Source organism: Micropterus salmoides, unplaced genomic scaffold, assembly GCF_014851395.1.
Source record: "Micropterus salmoides isolate LMB-PRFRI ecotype aquatic unplaced genomic scaffold, ASM1485139v1 Ms_hic_scaffold_18, whole genome shotgun sequence".
NCBI classification, from domain to species: Eukaryota; Metazoa; Chordata; class Actinopteri; order Centrarchiformes; family Centrarchidae; genus Micropterus; species Micropterus salmoides.
Genome location: NW_024040928.1, coordinates 23,634,473 through 23,650,020, shown reverse-complemented (window position 1 = coordinate 23,650,020; position 15,548 = coordinate 23,634,473). Strand labels below are relative to the sequence as shown.

Sequence of the window (15,548 nt, the reverse complement as noted above, 5' to 3'; positions counted from 1 at the left end):
TATTACATCTTGCTCAGGATTTGGCACATTTACTTAAATCTGTATAAAACCACCAAATGATGTCACATAAACATAACCATGAGATGGTACACTTAAAGTGGGGGTTGGCAATGTTGGAGAACAAGCAATAGATAGCTTGATGTTGAAAGTGTCTAGCTGAAAAAGCCCGCCCCTTCCCTTCAGGCCTCCCTCTAGTCACTCCCCCACAGAGTTTTTTCATTTTTGTGTCAGAGCATTTGATGTATTGAACGCTGTCGGGATGTAAAGAGAATTTCAACACTAGGTTCTGAAATACTTTGTCTACCCCAGCTTTGAGAGTAAAACCACAAAATTATGAGCAGTATTTAAAAGACAAGTCAGAGAGTCACAGGGTGTTTCAGAACTCAATAATAAGCAGAGTAACACGGACATCAGTAGGTGTTTTGATGTCAAATGAAAGATGGAGGTTGATTGTAGAGGTATTAGGCAAGCTCAGCAGAACCTTTGAATGGTTCCTGTATTTCACAAGTAGCCATCAGAGTTTCTGCCAGCCAAAACAAAAGTAATAATGAGGTACTACAAAAGTCTTAATGTGGTACTTTAAACTAGACGTAGTGGCCATTTAAAATAAATAAGATATAATAATCTAGTCACAATGAGACAAAAGGAAATCGAATAGATTTTAGACAGATATTCAGACACAACACACCACATTCAGTGGGAGATGAATGGAAGATGGACATTACATGACGATTGGGGCTTGTACTTAATATATGCGTATACAACAACTCCAGATTCCATGATGTTAGGTCTTGTGCAAGAATCATTTTGTATTATCTTTATTATTACTGTGATGTTTGTTCGTTCAAGTGTTTCAGTCGGATTCACCAAACTCTCCAACCTGCACAAACTCAGCTCATTTCCGCCTCTCTGTGAGGAGTGCGTTTCTGAGGTTTGATCATTAGCATAATCAACACCCCTAAAATTGTCATAATTGGCTACATGTTCTGTTTGTTTAACACTTTTTTGAATGAAACATCAGTCAGTAGGGGTATTAGGGGACCAGAATTAAAAAAATTATTAGTACAGCTAAGGTGGTCATTCGACTGTCGCAGTTAGACATTAAGTTAGATGTATTTTTCAATCTGTACATGGCTCTTACGACAGGTCTGAACCACTCATTTCAGTCGTACCACAAAGAAATGTGTAAGTACAGGAAAATTTGTAACTGCCACAATGCTCTTAAATCTCTTGTACGTGCCACTTAAGAACAAATCTGTTCAAACTTGCATGAGGATCAATGTGTAGGTTGATGTTGGCCTAAATCTGGCCTAAATGTGAAATAAAAAAAAAAATTCATGATGTGTAATAACTTTTTAAAATTGTACAGTATTTGCCACAGAGGACTTAAAAAACGTCATGCCTCATTAACACTGTGCTGTTAAGAAATGTTGTTCACATGGAAACATAGTATGTATTATAAAAATGAGTTACCCACTTTTGGGGACAAGAATTTTTCACTAACCTGCCTATTCAAAGAATGGTTTGCTCTGTTCTATATGTCAGGAAATATTTACTCCATTTGTGACTCTGATTTATCAGCTTTTCTAAATTAATCTTTCTGGAAACATGTTTACTTTGAGAGTGAAAAATGATAACTCACAAGCAGTCTTGAATATTGAGGTGGGATTAGGGGACGCATATTTATTTCTGCAGCTGATGACTGAGGTAAGATCTGTGATATTAATGCAGTGGCTCAGCAAGGGGTTCTCTCTTGTTCTCAGAGAAAAGAACACACAGTACTACAGTATCTAAAGCAAAATGATATTTACCTACTGGATCCGCTGACTGTTAAGAACTATGTTCTGTACTATAGTGTGATTTGTACAACTCATGATAAACCGAAGTCAGTAGATAAGATACTGAAAGATAACATAATATCAAATCAGTCACACAGCAGTCTGTTTGTGCAGAAAATGGAAATGCAAGTTACAATCTGAACTTCAAAAATTTAAAACTATTGTAATTCAAGCCAAGGAAGAATCTATTTATTGTCCTGTGGGTGCATTTTGCCATTTATTTAAATGCTGTTTTGAAGCTGTTTCACCAACATTTAGATGTGATGTGAACTATTAGATGGATTGATGGCAATCCATCTGATGTTGAGAATGTTTTACTAAAAACAACCTCATGGCGTCCCTGCAGGAAATCGTCAGTAGGCTTCCTCTACTGGGGATGATGAATGTTTGTACAACATATTCTTTGCAATCTATCATGTAGCTGTTGAGATTTTTTAGTCTGAACCAAACTGGTGGCCCGACAGAAAGACCGACATTACCATCCTCAGAGCCACGGACAGCATGCTGACAACTGTACATGCCTCATAAAGAAGCAGCATGCGAAATGGTCGGTAAAATCCACTCTTTAAGGCCCAGATCAGACAGAAAGCGTTTTTTGTAGTGAGAGGCATCTTATATAAATTGTTTTTATTCATAGTTTTCAGTCACGTGACATGCGCGGTGACCTGGAGGGCAAAACAACGGACAAAGATAGCGGCTCACACCGCGACTCCCCCGTAGAGACGCCGCAAAAGCAGTCAAATTTTATTTAGATCACCTTTCAACTTAAGAAAAAGAAAGATATAAACACAAACTGCAAGTGTTGGGCATGTATAAACGTTAACGCTGCTGTGCGCTTTGCTTTTTCGAACCTGCAAACGCTTTCTGTCTGATCGGGGCCTTAGGCTGATCTCTGCTGTTCCTGATTAGGATTTTACTACAATCAGTAGCTTTGATTCTGACAGAGCTTCACAATACTTACATCCAAATATTGAACCAACAACAAACTAATTTTCATGCCAATAATTAGTCACTAATGACACAAGGCTGCTCAAGCATACAAACAAGCTCCACTTATTATGACTGTTATCGCCCCCTCCTCAGCTATACTCTAATGAAAATACTGACATCCTAATTTGTGTGTTGTAATAAAACAGGGAACATCTGGATCCATGCTGCGCTTTGTTTTTAAACCCTCGGGCAGAAAAACAAGTACACATATAGTACAGTACTTTCTGTGACTATAAATCCCTTCAAGGTCTTTCCAAGAGCAGCGTCTTCTTTCTTGTCTGAGTTAAAACTCAGGGGGCAAAAGGTGAGCGTGACTGTATTCTTGCAGTCTTCTTTACTTCATTTCCCTTCTGCCATAAACAGGCTTTCAGAGCTGTTATTAAACTGAGCTGGTCAGGTCACATCGGCCAGCTCACCGAGATGTCAGAATCTGCTCGTGTGTGTTAAACACTGACTGTTCAGCAGTAGAGCTGAGTGATGATTCAATGTTATATATGTTTTAGTGTCTTTTGGATCAGTCTGTCCTTCATCAACTTCATTTTCAGCCGCAACATGTAACTGAAAAGGTATTTCTTTCTTTTCTTTAGCAACTAAAGAGCCAGATATTTCCCACAGGAGTTTGTGGAGATAAAACCAGAGCTAAACAGAGAGTCAATATTGGACTTAAATCTGCGAGGAGGCCAGAAACACGACTCCAAATGAATGATAATATAGCTCTGTGTCTTAATAAGGTAAACATGTGTCAATATTAGTTTTACTGTTACGGCTTAGTTATCCTTTACTACCACAAGTTGCTGTTCACACTAAAGTGTAAAGTTTCAAATGCTTAAACTTAAGCTCTTTCTGTAGATGGATTTTGACTGCAGCCTGCCTCCACATACATACAACCTCTACTGTATGAATGTCAGATGTGTATAATGCTTCATTTGCCACTGCTGCTTTCACACCTTTCAAACTTTTGGAATAGATATTTCCATTTCTGACTGAAGAACAGGTGCCCATTATCGCCTTGAAGAGCAAAGAGATGAGCTGAATGTTAACGTATTACTCCACCCTGGAGACGGCGAGTTCAGATCTTTGATGCAAATGCGGCGAGTCTTATAAGCACCCCTGCTGCCGTACATTATGTGAGCCTCAGCTGTCAGCTGCCGACGCACAGAAGACAGGATCAAACATAAGAGGATTCAAGGTGAAAAACCTTTTTTCTACCTCGTTGTTTGTGAGAGAGAAGTCTGTGTCAAAAGAATCAAGAGCCAAGGAGCAAAGATCTAACTTTACTGTTTTTTTTTTGTTTTTGTTTTTTTTAAAAAAGGAAAAATATTCGTATTTTGTTTTTTTAAAGTCGAGTGAAGTCAAAGGAGGATAAAAAGGGAAGTCAATTCGTATGGCAGCCAAAAGCGTGGTTATAAAAGCTTTAAACCCAGTTACTGACATCATTAATAAAAAAATAAAACACAATGGGTTGCTGGCTGTTTTGGTATTAGTGAAGAACTGTCAAATTTCGTTCCTTTTATTTCCAGTAGTCATGACTGTCCTAAATTGATCTAAGAGGCTCAGAAAATTGAAACATTTTCATACAAAGATAAAAGTAAGAATTAAATATTTATTTTTAAAGTAATTGTCTGCAGTATAGACAGGACCTACTGTCTTCAAAGCTTCATCAGTCTGATTTTAACTTTCTAAATGTTCCTGTGAATTTACATTATTACTACACATACAAGTCAAATAGCGCATTTAGTTTTCAGCACAATTCTTACTTAGTGAAATGCAAAGCTTAACTATTTCACTGACATAAATGTTGATGGAGTGATCCGATTAAGTCTGAAAAAGCTTGAAATCTTTTCAACAGTCCTTCAGTTTAGATGAATCAGTAACGGGTATTAAATAATGTGAACAAAAATTTGTAGGCTTAGTTTTCTCGCATATAATGTTTGGTGAATGCAGTTTCAGTTGTGCTTTTGCTAAAAATCCATCCAATAGCTTTGATTTATAGAATAAAATAGTTAGTGCATAAACTAATACATGCAAAACCTGACTCAAATCTGGTTCAGACAGTAAGACTATTACAGAGTGAAAACGGACTAAGTGGCTACAGTAAAAGCTACAAAAGGTGAATAACAATCCTCTACAACTCCATGAATTACAACGTGTAAACACTGGTAATGCCACGTAAAGCACGGCATATGACAATGTGTGCAGTGTTGAGCACTGTTGCCCCACAGCAAGAAGGTTAAGACTTAAAAAAGCCTGCAAAGAGAACAAAGAGTAACCAACTAAATACTACTACTACTAAATAAATAAATGAATGTCACAGATGACACACTAATTGGTAAATGATCCCTGGTTAAAGCAATGCAACAACTTACTGAGGACTAGAGCTGCAACGATTAATCGATTAGTTGTCAACTATTACATTAATCAGCAACTATTTTAATTATCAATTAATCTGTTTGATCGGCTGATTCCAGCTTCTTAAATGTGAATATTTTCTGGTTTGTTACTCCTCTAGGACAGTAAACTGAATATCTTTGGGTTGTGGACGAAACAAGACTTTTGAAACTTTTGAGACTTTTCTTAGGCTTTTGAAAACAATGATCACCATTTTTATTTTCTTTTACCATTTTCTGACATTTTATTGACCAATCCACAAATTAATTAATCAAGAAAATAATGGACAGATTCTGGACTAATAGTTTGTTGAAACAAGTCCATTCCTTTATAGGAAAATGTCCAATGATTATCAAGTTTTATTTTAAAGCTTAGCCCTAGAGACATGCTTGAACCAGTTAGCTTGAAGTGAAGTGTTTGTTTCCTTCTCTACAGATCGTACCTGGGATGGGGTGAAACCAGACATCCTGAAGGCGGAGTGGACCAGAGGAACTTTAGCTCTCAGCAGCATCTCCACATAGTGAGCTGTACACCAGTAAACAGGAGGAACTCCCGATTCAGCTACTTGCACAGGAACATGGATCTGTTGCGACAAACACAAGTTTTTCATCTTTGTTGTTTTCTGAACATTTTTAGATTCAGGGTAGGGCTGTTAATCTGTACGTCCAATTCATCACAACATCAGTTCCAAGTTTTGTGTTTTGTATTCCGTGCTGATATAGTGGGAAAAAAACTTGACAGCTTTTATTTTGAGTAATGTAAACAGACACAGCATGCTGCTTTGTCTTCACATACAGATGTTTGTATGTGTGTGGTAGCGGTGTGCGTTCACGCCCACATTCCCTCCTAAATTTGCTGCTGCTCTTAATGATTTGTGCCCTTTCTCTTCTCCGTGATATTGACTAAATCGACCACGCTGTGTAGGTGGAAACTAAGTGCTGTGTGGAGAAATTTACCGGCTCCATCAAACACAGTGAAAGCACGTAACACAAATACTCATTCAGTCGAGTCCAATTGAGCCGTGATTGACTTTGGCGAGAGACGACAGGATAACAGAGGTTGTTAGAATGATAGCAAAGCTTAATCTCAGCGTCTCAGTTCTCCCTGCAATTTAGAATGATTGAAATTAGATTTCATTTTAGACTTTTCCCCTTAACTTGAGCTATTCCTTTTACTCTTATTTCTCCTCTCATTTATCTCTTTTAGTTATCTTCCTCCTCATACTACTCCTCTCCCTGTTTGTTTTCCACCATGTTGAAAAATGAAGACACAGAGTCAAACTAAAAGTCATTATGTGAAAAATGTTGTTTGGATTCATCATCATCTTCATTTATTCATGTTTTCTTTGCTGTAGTGTTGCTGTAGCTTTGCTGTGATTGCTGACGTGCTGTGTATAGAAAAAGGTGGAATTAAATGAGGATAGAGGCAGACTTGTGAAGGTGCATTTCAGTGTACACGAGAAGAGGCAAGTACAATGTTAAGCTGGATTTTTACTTGACGTAAGGGGTAAACAGGAATTCCTCTGTAGATACCTACAACATGGGTTTTGATTGATAGTTCTGCATTTTTTTTCATTACTGAAAATGGGACATTTACATGCAATTACCATATTTATGGTGTTAATTTATTGTGATAGGATAATATAAAGCAAGCTGAAAAGAAAGGCTCAAGTTCTTCTCCTCCCTAACAATTAACAATTTCCTCTGCCATCAGAAAGTTGTTGGAGAAAAGACCAGCAGCCAATCGCAGTTCATGTGGACTGCACATGGTATTTCCATAGCCGCTAGATTTAGTTATATTTTTGAGAAGGCAAGACCCCTTAACTCACAACTATAATTACATAATAATTAATCAAGAAATAAATCTCTCTCTCTCTCTCTCTCTCTCTCTCTCTCTCCCCCCTTCAAAGATAGTAATGTTAATATAAGGTCATACATGGGAACATTTTTTTCTAAGAAGTTCACCCTAGATGAAAAGGTGGGGCTTTAAAGTTGGAATTTTACTTGCATATAAAAATCTCTTCAGATCTACACAGATGTAAAACTGTAGATCGCACAGGCTCACAGAGCAGCTGTCTCTGAATGACACCGACGCATTTAACTTACATGCAGATGGAAAAAGCTGTTGAGAGTAGCTTCCTATATTAACTACTTTAGCACACACACACACCCTTTGTAGACCACATTTACATTATTGTTTTCCCCTTTTTCAAACCTTCCCCCAAGAAGCATGTGATTATTTTGTCCAGTAACAGGTGAAACCAATGACTGAACTATTCACAAGGCAAGACAGCAACAATACAAAATTGCTGAATAATGAGGCATGAATTTTGAGAAAATATGGTGTTTCAAATTTCAGGTTTGTTGCCATTTAGGGCTTCAAAAGTGCTAAATAACTACATGTATTAAAATCCTAGCTATTTTGAATACACTGTACTGAGGTTATATTTGCATGTTGTTATACTCACAGAGGCATGTATCCTTGCTGGCCAGATGAATGCAGAGGTAAGCAGAGAGGACAGGTTGAGTAAGAAACTTAGAGACCGGTCCATATCTCCAGCCATGATGAGGAACACTGTGGAGGCCAGCCAGTCGTGGCCTGGATAACCATCCTGCTGAGTGACTGGAGGACAGAGTTAAAGAGCCAAAGGACTGGTGAAGATGTAACGATCACAGACTCAGACAAACATAGCTCCTTAGATTAGTTTTGCTTTATGAAAGTGGTCCATTGACAACTTAGGTGAAGATACATGGACCCATACAGTGTAAATTTAAATATTAACAGCTTTACTCAAGAGAAAGCAGTCATGAATTAAGTAACAGCCTCTGCATTACATTACTAATTAATGGTCTACGGAGTTGTGGATCAGTATCTGAGATATTTTCTGCCAACCGCAAGAAGTATTGAATTAACTTGAACAACAGAATTAGTTACACAAATACCGGTAGAATATTTAAAAGCTGAGATTCGTATGTTTATATGTTAAAGAATTTGCAAAGATCAGTATGAGGTGTCACAAGAAACTCCTTATGTTGTGTTAAATAAAGCATTAAGCTAATAACACTTTACTGTCAACTGACACTGACGCCATTGAGTGTCAACTACAGAGCGAGTAATGCTTTGACAGTCAATTAACCCTGATACACCAGACCATTATCTCAAAGCAGAAAAACCGCTTCCTACAGTTAAGACTGCCAAGATCCAATTCTCTGTCAGCAGTATCATTTTGTGAATTTATGAGATGAAAAAAAAGGGCTAAAAACAGACTCTAGGTTATCTGCATGGCTTGCTGTAAGTGTGAAAAAAGTTTTTTTGTGCTTTTTGGGAAAAACAAGTCGTGTGAATCCTGTAAGAAATTCAGCCAATATGACTACAAGGTGTCCCAGGTGGTAGCTCTGCATTGTGAACACCACAACACTGCTGAGAATAAAAAAAAAAAAAAAGGATTTTAAACACCAGGGTCACAACCCAATCAGACTCCAAGGACACTAACTTTCTCTCATAGAGTACATCTCGATTGGTTTATTCAGGCTCTGGAGCATTTACTGTTAAAGTTCACTTTTATTTAGACATCTGATAATGTCAATCAAATCCCGCTGAAAGCAAATAACTGCACTGATATGCAGGTCTGAGTCCTTTTCCAGGAGAACTGGGATTGAGAATGCAATCTGATTTGACTGCAGAAAACAACCCCTAGCTATCGACACTTCCTGCTTTTTATGTCTGCCTTTGAATATTGTCAACCTTCAACTTTTGTTTACAATACACACAGAAAGATTTAATTTGCAATTTGCCATTGAAAGATTAATTGGATATTATGTAACAGCATGTAAAATGTGCTTTACAAAAATTATTCATGTTACAATAAGGACATTGCACCAATATGAGTTGGCTGGTTGGTTTAACCACTGGATCAGCTCTCAATAACTAACACACACAGCTAAATACCACTACATGCTCTTTGAAAATGTATTTGTAGTACACTCTGTCAAGACATCATTTCTAATGATAAAGAATTATAAATAAAGCAGAGCCCCCTGGAAAAGAAAGAAAGCATTTTGATCTACCATCAATCAGTAACATGAATGAAAATAGACACGCTCAAACTAAAAACACTGACTTCTCTAAAATCAGGGCTTTATTTTGCATTTCCTTACTTCAACTGTGAAACTACTTAGTTATTTCAGGAGCTATGGATGTATTCAATGCATTAAAATCAGTTTAGATTACATAAACTACATAAAGTTTAGAAAGTATATTAAAGGTATATAAAAAATATTGTACACTGTGTACTACAGTTTGGACAATGAAGCTTTCTGAATCTTATCACTACTGTCATACTCCTCATATCAATAACAGACAAATTCTAGTTGCAGAAACACTGTGGTAAATCTGCATATGGCTCAATTATTTAAAAACTTTATCACTCAGCATAAACGATTTTAACAACCAACTTCTTCATATTATCTCAAATGCCAGTATGGTCTCAGTATTACGAGTGAAATGTCAGTCTCTTTTATATTTGAACGCTTATCTCTACACAGTGTTTTCATGTACAATCGTCTACATACAATGGACACTTTCTGAAGGAGAGAGCGGGCCTATCAGTTGACATTTGGGACAAAAGATGGTTGAACTGTTCACTGAGACCCAGATGGAGTAAGATAATCTGCATTGTGTTGATCAGAAAGAGATGGACACTATCAGTCCCTCCTCGTCTCTCTCACAACAAGAATCTGTGAAGTTATCAACCTGACACACACACACACACAGTGTCCTGTGAAAGTTGAATGGAGAGACCAAAGGGGCCAAAGAGATAATATATGTAAAATACAAAATATAATGTAAGTATGCATCAACACAGGGCACTATTGTATGGTAAAGTCTATCATGACTTACTGTGTGGTAATGAGTATTTGCATGTACCGCAGCTGTATAAAGCGTCACTGCCACTTTACCCTCGACTGTTTGCACATCTTTTTCACTACTTTATTTGGATGGATCCTATTTAGATATTTCTTTCTCTCTTTTTTTATTTTTACAAAAAAAAGTGGAAAACAAGAGTGGGTGTGTGAAGTAGGGCTGTCCCTGACTAAGGATTTATATAGTCGAATCAGAATTGTCAAGTCTTGCCTATAGTCGACTGATAGTCGAATCGTGCACTGTTTGTGTGCAGCAATTGCGAGCGCGGGGAGGGGGTTGTAACACACGTAACTCCACTTTTAACCGGTCTAGTGCAGAGATTTGCATGTATGCCGCGTGGCCGACAGCTGCATGCACATATGTTTCAAGTACTGTTTAAAAATAATGTAATATTCTTTGTGTGGTTCATTAATGGTGATAAATGATCCGAACGTCCCGCGAGGTGAGGACAACTCGGCACAACAACGGTGAAGTTAAGGCTACGTCTCTACAGCAAGTTCCTCTTCTGCCACTACACACTAAAAACATTTATTAAGGTTTTTTTTCTCTTTTTATTTACAGCATTATATATTGAAATGTATATTGTAATAGGCAGTATATTAACTTATTGGGAGAAAACTGTTAGTTCTATGTAAAATCAGACGTTGAGAAATGTGAGAAACACTCATTTGTTTGTTGAAGTCACTTTCCAGAAAACATTCCAAACAATTTTAATTTGTGGACTTCACATGATCATGGAAAGTCATTTAAATTATTTCAAGGCTATGGTGAGACCCCTGTCAAAACACAAATCCCATATTAATGTATTTGAACAAATGGTCCAAGAAAATGTTCGATATGTCAGAGGGGGTGAATACCTTTATAGTCACAGCTTACCTGCTCTTCATGAGTGCAGACATGGACTCTGCAAAGGATACTGAGCTCTGAAGCAGTTTTAACTCTCTGTGTGAACAAGAAGATCTTAATGTGCTTCATTAGCAGTGTCAGGTCATTGACAGCATCTTCTTTCAGTAGCTTGAGGTAGCTGCCGTACCTGCAGATAAAAGACGAAACAGAAATAATGCATGGGTTTGTCTATCCCACAGTTACAGTGAATATTTGAGATTTTACTATAGCCAAAGGTCATTGGGCGTATATTTTGAAGTAAAGGTCAGTTCTGCACTATTAAACTCTAAATCAAACAACCAAAATATTTTTTTTACTGCATTTGAAAACTAAACTTCTGTGAAATTGTATTTGACAAAAAAAATTCTATGAACTCATGGAAAACTCATAGCCCATAATCCCCTTCTTGTACTCAAATGACAGTCACGCATCACAATGGGAGATATAATACGGAGGCCTCGTGCAAATACACAAAAGTACTCATCAAAGTTAAATTCAACAAGTCCAATGCGGTCAGAGTTAACTCAGCAAGTCTGACACTTGTAAGTCAAGGATTAATTATAAATTCATGTCCAACAATCTTAAATCCTATAAGACACGGCGCTCTCTGGGTGACGCTCACCCACTGTGTTCTGTTGATACCGAAAATGCAAACATAGACTTTCTGAACATGCTCTGAAACTTGTCAACTCAAAAGCTCCCCTCAGGAGGAGGTGTTGAGCAAAGAGTTATATCCACTACATAATGTAGCAGTGGGGTGTCATTAAGGACAGAAACGAGCAGTGTGAGAACAGTAACTCAAGTCAGAGGGTCTACTTATGGGAACATGAAAAACAGATCATGTATTATGCACACCAGCACCATTAGAATGAAAACAGAAGCAGCAGGAGAACCCTTACACACCTTAACCAGCTGTGGGGGTCTAATGCTACTGCAGGAGCAGAGGGGAATATTATTCATCTGTGTACAGCAGCATGTTTTTCTGCTAACTACAACTGCAATCAAAGTGGACCGACCATCTCATCTGGGCTTTCAGGTCCTCTGAAGGACACACCTTTGTGGGCTGTGGCCTTCAGATGATCCAGCTACTGAATTTGGGAAACAGCTCACATCTCTTGTTGTTGCACCCCATTTTAATCCCTGTCTGTCTGAAGAAACTGTCTCCATTTCCTCAGCAATGGCCTTCTCCCTTTTCATCTTTGGTGCATATTTGCAGCTGCAGAAAGAACCCCCCCTTTCCTCTGTGATTCTGACAGATTGAAGCCAATACCTGGGGCCAGATGCATCAACAATGTGTACGCACATAAAAAACATGCATAAACCTTTTCACATGCATAAACTAGGATTTCTAAAACCAACACGCATACTCACACATACTTATTAACAACATGGTTTTGGTATAGACTGAGCTCACTGTGATATGGAAATGGGAAAATAAGGTGGGAGACTGAATTTAATACGCCATGTGGGTGAGTATGCTGTCAGGTGAGCTCTGGTGTCATAGTGAAATTGCTTGCTGTAAGTTCATGAGCTGATTGAAATGAAATGAAGTGGAAGTTTTAGAGATGGTTTAAATATATATATTCATGCTGGAGCATTGCTGTGACTCGGTCACAAATGTAATAGTAGCTTCAGGAAACTCAAATGAACAGAGTGAAAGAGGACAGAGCTACTAAATTTCAGGCGAGGTTAAAATAACTTACAGCAAAGGGTTGGTTAAAACAGAGTCACATAAAGTACTAATTTAATTTAAGTCTGATTAACGTTAACAAAAAAAATGAAATATCACCTAAAATAGAAAATAATTTCATAAAAAAAACAGTTTTTATAAGCAAATACATGTGGCATAAAGCATTTGTTTGGAAGACTCAAGCTCTGTATGTGGGTACACCAATGTCAGCGAGTGCATTTTGTTTGTCTGACCAATATTAAACTCAAACTCATCTCCTTCTCATCTGCATCAGCTGTACTTGCACTTAGTGCTAATTAACAAACACTAATTAACAAACATCAAGATAGTTAACATGGTCAGCATTATATCTGCTAAACATCAGCACGTCATTGTGAGCATGTTGATGCATTATTTAGCTCAAAGTACCACTGTATACATGTGTACATGTATGTGTACTTGTGTATCATATCCACCTTCAACATGTACATAATGAGAATAGTTTACTCCTGCATCCTTTGCACTCTGATAACTGCACTATTTGTCAATAAGTCTATATTGTTTTGTTCATAGTGTGTATATAAGTGTTGTCTACTCTGTAGTTTGTGTCTCATTTTATTTTATTATTATTATATTATTATTGTATAAGTAAGCACATCGTGAGCAATGTACAATCCTGAGTCAAATTCCTCGTATGTGTACACATACCTGGCAATAAAACTGCCAGCCTCACAGAGATGCTTCTGTGGCTGTAGACTCACACTGTGGTTAATAAATCTGAACCATACTTACAGACAGCTTTATAAATCTGATATATACACTAACCAGTATAACATTTGACCTTAGATGTTTAACATTTTTTCCATTAAAGGTACCTTATCTGAACATTTTCTAATAAATAAACAACTAAATTGGACCAGAAATGTTTTACATGTGATACATCAACAGTATTAGTGTTTGTTGAAAGCAAGATTCAAGGATTTAAGGGTAGATACTAAGATAAAGCTGGCAGCTCAGTGAGTATAAGACTCGAATAAAAAGGTTTGTACACAGCAGGTCCTCTTTTCCAGGTGGCAGCTGTAAAAATTCCCATTTAAAAAAGGGTTTATGAGCTATAGAAAACACTTTACTGTACATACCAGAGACAGGTGTTGATTCCCAGCTGCTCCACAGATGATAGTACTGCACTCTTCAGACTTATCTCCTCTACTGTAAAACAAAGTGATTAGAGAGAAGAGGTGGTTAATACCAAGCAAGGCAAAACCCAGAGAAATGAAATGGCTTGAGTTTTTGGGGGGGAAAAGACTCCCTTGAAATCACTATTGGGGTGTTACGACCATAGAGAATGTAAAGACATGACCACCTATCATGACTTGCTACTTTCAAGGCATTACAAATGTGATGTTTAATTTTGTAGGTGGCAGTTTTATAGCAGTTGTTTGCTATTTAATTGTGATGTTTGCAAGACAGCACGGCATCAAGGTGACTTGGGTAATTTCGCTAACAGTCAGCCACGGGTAATTTCACAGCAGCGATTTGATGGTTTATAGCAGTGGGGTCATAATTTTACGAGCAGGGGAAAAAAATACAGTTGAAATTTTGAGCCTTGTGAGAAAGCTCTTTATCTGTGGAGTTGGGCCATGCAATGAGATACCACTGCAGCTGAAAATACTAGAGCAGAACTGCTCCACATGCCACAGCTTTGTAAAGTCTCACCAGCTGCTCTCATGGGCTTTTAGCACAATTAATTGTACAGAATCATAAAAATATATTAGTTTTACAGTTGTAATTGTGTGGAGAGAACGATGAATGAAGCAATAACTGTGGCAGGACTGATATTTTGTTTTGGAAGATGTTTCCACTGCGTCCTGCCTTCGGGGAAAAAGAAAATTATTAGTTTTGTGCTAATGGATCCCCTGCTTCATAAAGTTTTAGATCAGTGGTAAGATCACGAGAAGATTTCAACAATTAATATGAGAAGTATTAGCCAGACAGCATGAGTGGCAGCGAAAACGTCAAATGCAATTCACAGACTAATGATGCAGAAAAATGCAAGGGAAATGATAATATGGTAGCTGTAATCTATGAAGTGATAATTCAGCATTGTTACCATTGCAAAATCAGAGCTGAGCAATATGGATTAATCACAGGCCATCAAATCTTGTATTAATTGAGATAAATTAGCTTGCGATGAGGTCATGAAGCAGTGCCAGGACAACTAGTGTTGAATTTTCACTCGCACCCTTCTCCCCTCACATATTAACATCTCTAAAAACCTCTTGCTGATGGCAATTACCATCTAATGGAGATGAATGCTCTTGCCCCGTTCCTCTCTCCTCCTGTCTCTTCAGCATTGTGCTGCCGATGTCTGTTTTGCAGTTTGTAATAACTGTCATTTAGCTTTTGTGATAAAGAGCCACTGTTGAAAGATGGCACATGTAATGTCTCTGACATTAGTTGGGACAATATTTTCTTAATTGCTAGTCAAAGCGACTGTGAAAGTTATGAAGATTAATTTCAGGGATCAGCTTTTACCTGCGAACTGATTCTGTTTCCTGAATCCTTACAATCCTCTGTCCTTTAGGGAAATTAAAACGAAAGTAATCCTGAAAATTACAAACCCTGCAGAATTTAAGGGCTCAGATTAGTGCCATTGTTTTGAGACACATTCAGAGGAAATCCTTTAAGATAAGCACACAACATCTAGCTTGCTCAATCTTGGCATGTGAGCACATCCGCAAATGTGTCCAGCCTTAAAAATAAATGAGAAAGAAAGATAGCAGAAGAAAAAAAAATCCCTAAGCACACTGGGGTGAAGACTGCAATCTTGAATGAAGAATTACATGGCCCATGAA

General features: G+C 37.7%; 1 protein-coding gene across 1 annotated transcript in view; it reads right to left on the bottom strand.

Annotated features, from left to right (window-relative positions):
* Window positions 1-15,548, bottom strand: part of tbc1d32 (TBC1 domain family, member 32) — a 76,414-nt gene that overhangs the window by 8,456 nt on the left and 52,410 nt on the right. Inside the window, exons 29-32 of the mRNA XM_038727019.1 lie at window positions 13,833-13,902; window positions 11,057-11,172; window positions 7,684-7,838; window positions 5,659-5,799 (exon numbers count right to left, since the gene is read on the bottom strand). Of these exons, the coding sequence (XP_038582947.1) occupies window positions 5,659-5,799; window positions 7,684-7,838; window positions 11,057-11,172; window positions 13,833-13,902 (482 nt within the window). The remainder of the gene's footprint in view (window positions 1-5,658; window positions 5,800-7,683; window positions 7,839-11,056; window positions 11,173-13,832; window positions 13,903-15,548) is intronic.